The following is a 10,966-nucleotide window of genomic DNA, read 5'->3' as shown; positions in this document are numbered from 1 at the left end:
TATCTTGATTATTATTATTATTAATTTATTACTATTATTATTATTACATTACTATTACTAATACTTATGCTTTTTAATGTTACATAAATTTGTAACTTCCACATTCTGTAGCCTATATCTATACACAATTTGCATAACTGTATACTTAACATTAATTCATGTATGACAGAAAGCTGTTTCTTTGTAGTTGGATACTCAGTGTAAAATAGACTGTGAGCTTAAATGTAACCTTATTTCTAATAATAATAATTGTTGCTGTAACTTACGGCCTGTTAGTCACAGAAAACAATACTTTTTGTTATAAAATATTTATACAATTTCACCATTCGCATTGCATTTCCGCTTTCCAAAAAACTCAAAAGGGGGGCAAGTGCACCCCCTGGCTTCGCCCCTGCGGCGCCCATGGAAGTTAGTACTTTTAAGATCGAGGTTCAAAAATTGAAGACTAAAATTGGTAAACGCTGTAAGTGGCATAATAATTCAAACACCCTTTTCCACGTTAAACTGTGCAATGTGCCATGCTTTATAATGTGGTAAACGTGAAATGTGGCTGGTAGCCCTGTAAGTATGTAGTTCAAATGGCGTGTAAAGAGGCACGATGCGATTTCCCAACACTTTCGCTTTTGGCACTTACAACGTTTACTACTTTTAGTCCTCAATTGGTTATTCTTTATGGAGGAGAAGGCATGTGCTTTCTACTTTCTCAATTCATTCCTTTTAGGAACTATTAGGATTACACATTTAGAAAAGGAAGAACATTCAGATAAAAATATACTATAATTACACAACTTGACTTCCCCAATGAACTAGTGGTAACGCAGTCGTCTGGTAATTAAGGGGTCCCTGATTCGATTCCGATTGAAGCACAGTGTACAGTGGTTAGGATCACACTTGAAACTGCATGCCCAGTCCCGATTAGCCTATCTGGATATAAAGTGGGCTTTAAGGGAATAAAAGTACACGAATTACGGATAAGAATAATTCTATGAACACACAAGCAAACACAAGGACACCGGATCACACACACATACACACATTCATGCACACACAAACATCCATACACACTCTGCTTCTAACATATTTTTGTTTGAAATTTTAATTTTGTTTATATTACGTTGCTTCTATCTATTTAAGTAAATGGCAATAAAAAAGTTTAAAGTTAAATTTGAACCAGTTTTCAAAGTACCTTCATCGGAATTCAGTCACAGGACTCCCTTTTGCAAGGGTTGATCAACCAAACACAATTCACTGACCCCAGAACACCGATTTTTTTTTAATATTATTATGGAATTTTGATATTTTCCTTCATAATAGCAGAGTTTAGTATTTTTTTAAACAAACATCTATAACCTTGTGAATTAAAGCAAATGTCACTGGACAATACACACTCACAATAACCTCAAATAACTTTGTGTTTCAGATTCTCGCCGTCGTTCTTGCAGTGGCGCTGTGCCAAGCCGTTGAAGAAGGGTTGGAAACAGCTGAACAGCGCTATTACGGATACGGGAATCGTTATCATGGATACGGACACTACCCTGGGTATGGACAATATCCATACAATCGCGGATACAATGGTGGATACTATCCAAACTACGGATACAACGGATATTATGGCTAATGGTTATTTTTGATGAGACCATGGACTTACGAACTAATTTTCAGTGTGTGTGTGTTTTACAATTTTTATCGTCTTTGGCAATGGCCAGCAAATATCCTGAACTCAGCTTAAGACACTTCTGTACAAAATATGCTGCATAGTTTTACAAATAAAATGTGTATAAATGATGCGTCTAGTATAATTTACATTTCAATCAATAATTATATTTTATAAATTATGTCTGAGGATTGTTATATATATATATATATATATATATATGTATATATATATATATATATATATATATGTATATAAATGTATATCAATATTTCTCTCTCTCTTCCACTGTTTGTTCACCTCTTTCTTCTTTATCACTCTTTCTATCTCTCTCTTTCTTTCGTCTCCTTTCTCTATCTCTCTGCCTCTTTCTACAAATTCACTTACCATTCTCTTTATTTCTATCTTTCGTTGCTTCTATATCTACTCTCATCCTCTTCACCTCTCTTTTCAATCTCTTTCTCTCTCATTTTCTGCCTAGCTCTTCATCACACTTTTTTATTAATTTCTCTGACTGATTTCTACTCTAGTGCACATAAGTCTGAAAACTCCTCATGTAGGTGGGTAAGAGGGTGGGCAAAGAACATTTTAAGGTGGGCAAGAGTCCACACTAGCCCATCTAGTAGCGGCGCCCCTGCACGTATCCTTGGACTATATTTTAGAGACTTTTTAACAAAAGAACACACATTTGTTTCCTCGTTCTTTTCTTTATGTTTCTTCTGAAACATTGATTTGTTGACGCTCGTTGGAATGGTATTGCGTGTATAACAAGACAGCATTGCATAACAGTAATATAACAAATGAACAATTTAATAATGAATACTCGTCTTGCAAAAGTCGCGTTGCCTCACGCCATGGAATCAATATGTAAAGTGCCGTCGACGTTTGAAACAAGTCCAGCTTAGTTTGGAACATGGCGTCTTTCTGTATAGCATATGTTCTCCTACTTCTCCCGCTATCTGGTGCGGTGGTGTCGACCAAACTGAAAGACGTGCTTGACCTATCACAGGATGTGACGGACGAGATCGAAACAGCCTGGAAGCTCATGGAATGGGACCCTCACCAGGCACCAGCTTGGCAGGAGGACTTGGATTTCCTGGTGCTGGATGTCATCAATGTCTTGCTGGAGCAGATGGAAGAGGTGATGGACAAGCACAGGGATGGTGATACGGATCTTCTGGAGCGACTCACCGTCGATGTGGCGAAGGACACGCCTCTGGAGGACACTCTGAGGAAGATGGCGAGTGACATCGACATCATCGAGTCCATATTCATCTCATTCTTCAGGCTCATTCGCCAGGTGCAGCTGGAGAGGGGGAGGGTGATGCATTTTCTCGACGACTACATCACGCACAACAACCATGCCATAAGGAATTTGCTGGAGAACATCCACGACAAGGTTTCGCCTGGAGAAGGGGATGGGCTGTTGCTGGAACTGAGCCGAATCATGGAGGTAAGCTGCTACAATGTGTAATCTATCTCAGTATTAACTTATTACTACGTAGTATGTAACAGCGTCAAATATATGCAATATTGCAGTGGCACATTGGCTTACCATCTCACTGCCACACAAGAGACCTGGGCTCGAATAACGTGGTGCGTGTTCTCAAATGGGGAATTTTTCAGACTATGTCCGTGCATAAGGCGGCTCTGAGGTTCACCCATCCTCTAGGGGTTAACATGATCACATCACAATGGCCGAGCTCATGATTGTGTGAAGCCCCTTCCTCCACATCCGCCTATGAACCTCCATGGTTTCTTGCACTGTGCAGTGTGTGTGTGTGTGTGAAAGAGAGAATGACGCGGTAGCTTAATCGGAGGACGTCTGACTGCCACATGGGAGAACCAGGTCAGTAATTCCAGGTAGGAATTTTCCAGCAATGGCCGTGTATGAAGCAGCTCTGGGGTTCGCTCTGCTTCCAATAAAATGTATACCTGCATACCTTGAGGGTAAAAGTAAACTTCGTACTCAATGAGGAACATGAAACCGATCAGACGTTAATATACGAGTCCTTTGACTAATACTAAAGTAACAATAAACCTTAATAATAGTGACAACATTATTTTCGACCATTCGAAAATGCCCAAATTTATTTCATTTAATTAGGGTCTCCAAAATGGCGTAGTGTAACGACGTTGCTATCTAATCAACGGATCACGAGTTCAATTTACAGTGGTTCATATTCCATTTGAACTGTAGGTCCCGTCCCGATTAGCCTATCTCATCACTGAACTTGAAACGACTCTCGTTCATCGTAGAAACTTGTATAGGTTTTTCTGACCATGATTCTCAGCTTATTAAGGTAAACGTAATTGAAGACAAGCGAAATCATAAACCACGCGCAAAATTCAGATTTGTTAGACCCACAAACAATGATAAGAACATTTCAAAATTCAGAAACGCGCTAAAATCAGTAACATGGGATTTTATAAACAATATGGCTGTACACGTAAACGAGAAATTCGAAAAATTTCTTCATACTGTAAGATACCATTTTAATAAATGTTTTCCCAGTAAAAAAGCACGAGTTCACAACAAAACCAATTGCCTATAGATAACCAAGGAAATTTAAAATCTTAGCAAATTAAAACGATCATTGCATAAACAGAGTAAATATGCAAACAGCCCTACCCTTAAAGATCATTACAAACAGTTCAACAAAAAATACAAGAAAACATTGAAACATTGCAAACAGTTGTATGTAGATAAAAAGTTGAATAATTCAGAAAACAAAACTGCAGAACTATGGAAAATAGTTAATCATATAACAGGTAAAAAAACGAACACGAATTAAGATATCATATTAGAAGCAGGTAATGTAATAGAGACAGATCCCCAAGAAATAGCTAATACATCTAATAATTATTTTGTTAATGTAGCACTTAACTTGCAACGTAGCATCAGCGTAACGGACACATACAAAGAAAAGTTAAATAACGTCAAAAGATCTTTCACGCATTCTTTTTATATGACCCCTACTACAGACGAAGAAATTTCCAACATAATTCGCAATATGAAAAACAAAAAGTCAACAGGGCTAGATTCAATGCCGATTAACGTGATGAAAGAGATTTGCACGTACATTAACGAGCCTTTGGTTAAATTAATTAACGAGTGTATGAAAAATGGCAGCTTTCCGGACTGTCTAAAAATATCAAAAGTAATACCCGTATAGAAGAAAGGAAATAAAACAAAAATCGAAAACTACAGACCAATTTACTTATTGTAATTTTTTCAAAAATTTTCGAAAAATTAATTTATAATAGGATAATAAAGTATGCAGAAGATAAAAAGATACTCATAAAGCAACAAAATGGGTTTGTGATATCGAAAACAAGAAAAAATGCCATTTTTCATGTAATTGATAATATTCTTTCCGCCATAAACAAAATGTATTCTGTTGGAATTTTTTGTGATTTATCAAAAGCGTTTGACTGTGTGAATCACCACATACTACTAGAGGAATTAAAATACTACGGAATCCGCTGTCCATCAAACAAATTAATAGAATCCTATTTATCTAATGGAAAACAGAGTGTTGCAATAAATAGCTTATCCAATAATGGGACGCAAACAACATATTACTCCGAATTGAAAGATGTGGTTATTGGAATCCCCCAAGGATCGATACTAGGATCCCTATTGTTTTTATTGTTCATAAATGACCTTCCAGCAAATGTTGAAACCGCCCAAGTTACTCTTTTCGCTGATGATACTACGGCTTTAGTGGATTCTGTTAACGATGTAACTTTAATTCAAAAAACGGAAAAAACTCTTACTGAACTACAAAGCTGGTTTTCAGCAAACAAACTTTCTATGAACAACGAAAAAACTAATATAATAAAATTTGGTGTATCTAGAGCCAAAAACTCTTCTATTAAGCAAGATAATTTCACAGTAGTTATAACAGCTACTAACAATACAAAATTTCTTGGAATATTTATAGACGAGTGTCTAAACTGGAAAGTTCACATAGATTATTTATGCAAGAGGCTAAACACCGTTTGTAACCAATTAAGAACTTTTAAAAATAGTTTCAATACAGTGTGTATGCTAAATATCAATTTCTCAAACTTCGAAAGTATTTTGAGGTATGGTATCCAATTTTGGGGGAACTCGGATCAATCGCAGAGGATTTTTAAAATTCAAAAAAGAGCATTGCGTATACATGTAAACCTCTTTTTAAAAAAATTCCGTATATTAACACTTCCAAGTTTGTACATACTTGAAACACTTACTTTCATACACGAAACAAAATCGAACTATCCAAAGAACATAGACACTCACAATTACAATACCAGACAAAAAGATAACTTCCACATTCCCAAGTGTGGCTAACTATATAACAAACAGGACCTTTTTTCTCAGGCATCCAGTTATACAATATGTTACCAAAAAGTTACAAAAATTTTGAAAGAACCACAATCTTTAAAATTAAAGTGAAAAAAATGTTATTGGAATACACATTATATTCAGTTCAAGAATTTCAGGAATTAAATAACTTTATAAAATAAATTTAGATTGTATACACTATATAATATGTACTTATACAGCACTAGTTCACTTCAAGAAATAATTTGTCATTGTATGTTTTACTATTATATTATGTTATACTATTATAAAAAAATTCTGCCAAATTGATGTATAGATATATATTAAGTGCGATGTCAACGTGTTATATTTTTTTTGTAATGTTCATGCACCAATGCCCATCAGGTGTACTTTCGGTGTGAAAATTGCTCAATAAACTCAATAAACTTATCGACAAATTACCTCTTTGCAGAGATAAGTACAGGGAACATATATATTTATCAAATATATACATTCTGAACAGTTAGTACTCCAAGCAAATATCAAATTCCACGGAAATCATTCAGTTTCTTCTTGTTTTCAGGAATCTCCAGGGACCATGTGCCATTTTAATAGTTCAAAATCAGAGATTCTGGGTCAATTGGCTACAAGTTTGATTTTGGTTGATCTCAAAGGATATCTTCTTCTGCAGGCGTCTTCGATTCTGAAGAATGTCAGAAGACCTGTCATGAGTAAGTGACTTAGTTGCTCAATAGGGGACTGAGGGGTGCGCACCACCTTTTCAGCCAGTTCATCCCATCTCCCAACAAACAAAAGAGAAACTAGTAATAAAACGACCAATTACATCAACTCTGTGACGGAGTGGTTAGCACGGAGCGCTACGATGGCAGAGGTCCAGGGTTCGAATCCCAGTCTGGGCATGGGTTTTTGTGAATATCCATTCATCAATTTCATCATATCATCACACTCATCTTCGCGAATAGTCAAAAGTAACAGAAAAGCGAAGTAAAATAAACCAAATCAATCAATCAATATCAAATATTCATGTTCATAAGATATGTATGACCTTACATATTTTTACCCGATACCACTTTCGCCTCCCAGCTCACTTTCCCCTCATAATATTATTGACAAAATGGTAATCTGTGGCCAGCCTGTGATTTTAAAATTTTCCAGTAAGCGATCAGGTATCTACTTTGAGGCATTGGGGCAATATAAATTATACATATAGTTTCCCCTCCAAAAGTCAAAAATTACCAACCAGGTGGGGGATGCAAAATCAGAGAGGAATTCTCCCTCATTCCTCTTCAAATATCACCCTGACTAGGATCAATACTGCATTGGCAGTATTTTATTTAGTTGCTTAATGTTCTGGTAAATAATGTATCAATTGGTTGTTTACGGCTGGAGATGATATTAACTAATATTTCTATAAAAATAAATGGAAGCTTAAAAATAAGAGTACTGATAATATGTAGGTGAGAGTTAGTCTAAATACTAAATAAAAAAAGCTAAGACAGTTTAAATCTGCGCATTTCCCACGCGTAGAAAGAAGAAAAACAATGTTAAGGAATCATACCGAGAAACTTACATGAATCCTTATGGAAACTTATGGTAAACTTTCTAGGGCAATAGTACAATACCTGTTCTTTAAAAACAATAAATGACCATTGCAAAGAACTAGGGGCATGGTTTATTATGTTCACCCATTTCAACCTTCCTTACAGTGTAGGACTAAACTGTTGTCTTGTAATAAAAAGTACACTGCTGGACAAAATAAACCGGACACTTGATTTTTTTATGATAACGCATAAATTCTGATTCGAAGGCTAACTAAATGTTTCAGAAATTATTGGAAATAAGAAAACCTGAATATATTCAACAGAAAACAAATTAAAATTAACGACTTAGTGGCGTGCCTAGGGTTTTCAAAGGGGAAGGCACTTTTTAACTTTTTTTAGTAATTGCAATTCAGATGACAAATATTAAGGTGTCCGTTTTTTTTTGTCCAGCTGTATATGTTCGAGTAGATTCTCTGAGGGAGCACATAGTTGTCCAAATCCCATTTTAAACTGTAAGTTCAGTTCAGTTTGTATATTTGAGCCCAGAGCGGAATATCAAGAAACATCACAACTTTCGGTAGTACACAGCTCTGTTCAATCAATGAGATCATTGCTAGCAGCTATGAAACACTGCTTATATTTTCATTAACGTTAGGAAATAAGACAATTACAAACCCTGTCATTTTTTCTGTCTTGGTAAATCTTCAGGACCAAAAACAGACCTGTGAAGTTTTTGTCTCCAACGAAGTAATTACTTGGAATAATTTAGAAACTCGCGTAGTTGCTTAACATTTTGGAAAATCTTAAGAATAATTAACAATTCCTGAAACAATGAGGTTAAATAAAAGTATTGAAAATTTCTACAAATCTGAATGTAATGATCAGATTAAGAAATTTTGTTTTTGAGAAATTTTATAACTTAATTTAAAATTTGTACATGATAGTTTCATTTCGTTTTAGTCCAGTATGATATGGAAACTGCACACCAGTTCGAGAGCATGTTCAGAGCATACAAGTCTGAAAAACTAGCAACTATGTCCACCACTCTGAAGGAAGTCAGCGACGAGTTCTGGATGTGCGACCCTAAAGAACAATTGGAAGGAGAGACTTATATATCCATCAAGAACGTTGTCTCGGGTATCATATTGTACCGGCAGAGTCTAAAGCCGTCTGATGACTGTTTAGGAGAGGATGGGTGTAGAAGCGTTCAGCAACATTCCTGCAAAGAAGACGATGATAAACTCTGTACGAAACAGCGACCATGCGAAGGAGATGTTCGTGAATGTACTGAAGTGTCCACGATGGTCACGGCTTGCATACCGAATTCAAAGACTGAAACTTCAAGGTATCACTGGGTTAAGAATGGAGAAGTTACTTCTGCAAGCTGTCCTGGTGAGGCAATCGTTGTGAAGCCGTTAATGCCAGCAATGGAAGGAAGATGTGAAGTTTGCTTCTGCATTTGCGAAGAACCAGAAACGACAGGAACAGAAAGGTACTTTAGCCTTCGGGAAGTCTCCGCTGATATAGAGCAAGGGAATATTGTCACTGGAATACGTTTTGTGAGCATGAACGGGATAATTTACTTGCAGATACAAGAGGGGAGAGCTTTGGCTCACGGTGAAGTGGACGCAACCACAGTATCTTGGAAACCGGTTGAGGTCATCCAGTTGACAGACCCAGAGGTGAAACTGGGTGAGGATTACCACAAGGTCACGTGGGATCAGAGGCAGATAAGCCTTGATGATATACAATCTGAGAAGGACGCCGTACTTGTTGGGGTCAGGCTACGATTAGTTGGAAAGAACCTGAAACTGGAATGCTTGGTATCCCCCATCGACATCAACACTGGTGAACTCATCCGAGATAAGAATACAACTTGGATGACAGGTCGCGAAGTAGCAGGTTCTCCAATCGATATAAGAGACGCTAAAACGTCAATATCGTCGCCAGAACCTTCATACCCTGATTCGGGACCAGGAGACTTCATTCACTTTACCAGCTCTGCACTTTATGAAGAAGGGGGTCAGACAACTATACCTTTGATTGATGCACAGCCTGTGACACCAAACCCAGCAACATGGCTCTCTGGTGTAGGTATTTTCCACAAAGCTGCAAAAGGATATGGCGGATACATAGCAATTAAAGTTTTCACATACAATTTTTCGTATAAAGTAGAAAGCTTTACTAAGACTTCAAATTGAATAAAGTTAAAGCATGTCCAATAACATCACTTTTATTTGCACAAAGGTACTCAACATTTGTTTCACACTAAGATATCTGACATGAATCCACAAACGCAGCCGACATAAATTAAATCTCTAAGCCATATAGTTTTCAAGATTATAAAGTATAGTCACTTATGTTAACACATACATCCTTATATGTTTATTTTTTGTTAGAAAATTATTCCATAATGTGAAAAATGCGCAGACAGTCACGATACATGCATCGACACAGAATGATGGACATTATTTTTTATTGCCTCTTTAAATCGTATCGTGAATGTGATGTATTGACATAAATTTGTTTGTTGTTCGTGAATATTTCATTAGTAAAAACACTTATGTAGTAACAATCTAAAATTGCACGTTGAAATATAATTGTATCTCTAGTTGAAAGATAATATTATGTGTTTTAAACTTCAATAAACAATTTTAATAAACTCTGTACTTATCCCTAATAATCACATTTTTTATTAGTAAATGTTACTAAAATCCATGGTATTTTCATCATATTTGTTACAGTGATAAAGGATGAATATATCGTAGGAATATAATTTTAACATTAAAACTATATTTAATAACCAAAGCAAATTTACATGTAGAGTTTCTAAACAAGCTTCAACATACACACACACATACTTATATAAATATATTAGTATGTAATCTGTTACCTTGAATTTTCCATGGTCATGTTAACATAGGGCTACTTGAAACTCACTTTGTGGTGTATATTATGCCACATTAGTGTACATTAGATTCTTATTATTTTTAGCTGATTGCGAGAGTTTCAATCGATGAAAAGATTCAGATAACCTATAGAACTATTTTATCGCGCCTTCAGTGTGCCCACATACTTTATCACCTGCTTTCTTATCCATTTCCTCGGTTCCTCCCATACCTCGCCTCGCGGTTAACCTAATAGTGTACATGTAACTAGTTTCATTTGTGGGCCTCCCCGATGGCGCACTGGTAGCGTCGTCACCTTGCAATCAAGGGGTCCCGGGTTCGATACCCGGTGGAGGCACATGGCACAGTGGTTCGGATCCCACTTTAAACCGTAGGTCCAGTCCCGATTAGCCTTCCTGTGCATAAAGTGGACTTAAAACACCAACTCAAACCAAGTTTCCTTTGTCTACGCATAATCATTTTTGCAAACTCTTTTAGTATACAACTTGACAGACAGTACTTCGATAACAAACACGAGAAAACTGATTCC

At 36.4% G+C, this 10,966-nt stretch overlaps 1 protein-coding gene across 1 annotated transcript; it reads left to right on the top strand.

Annotated features, from left to right (window-relative positions):
• The first annotated feature begins 2,551 nt into the window (after positions 1-2,551).
• On the top strand, positions 2,552-10,205 carry LOC146001258 (uncharacterized). The gene is made up of 3 exons (XM_083138561.1): positions 2,552-3,107; positions 6,550-6,697; positions 8,489-10,205. The coding sequence occupies exons 1-3, from the start codon at positions 2,568-2,570 to the stop codon at positions 9,727-9,729; spliced, it is 1,929 nt and encodes a 642-aa protein (XP_082994687.1). The 5' UTR covers positions 2,552-2,567; the 3' UTR covers positions 9,730-10,205.
• The last annotated feature ends 761 nt before the right edge of the window (positions 10,206-10,966 follow it).

The sequence above is a fragment of the Lepisma saccharinum genome, chromosome 17, assembly GCF_977018435.1.
Source record: "Lepisma saccharinum chromosome 17, izLepSacc3.1, whole genome shotgun sequence".
Lineage (NCBI taxonomy): Eukaryota > Metazoa > Arthropoda > Insecta > Zygentoma > Lepismatidae > Lepisma > Lepisma saccharinum.
This window is presented reverse-complemented; position numbering and strand designations above follow the sequence as displayed.

Coding starts and splice junctions, on each gene's coding strand:
- LOC146001258 (XM_083138561.1), top strand. CDS start 2,568: ATGGCGTCTTTCTGTATAGCATATGTTCTCCTACTTCTCCCGCTATCT. Junction 3,108..6,549: donor AACTGAGCCGAATCATGGAG/GTAAGCTGCTAC, acceptor TCTTGTTTTCAG/GAATCTCCAGGGACCATGTG. Junction 6,698..8,488: donor TGTCAGAAGACCTGTCATGA/GTAAGTGACTTA, acceptor ATTTCGTTTTAG/TCCAGTATGATATGGAAACT.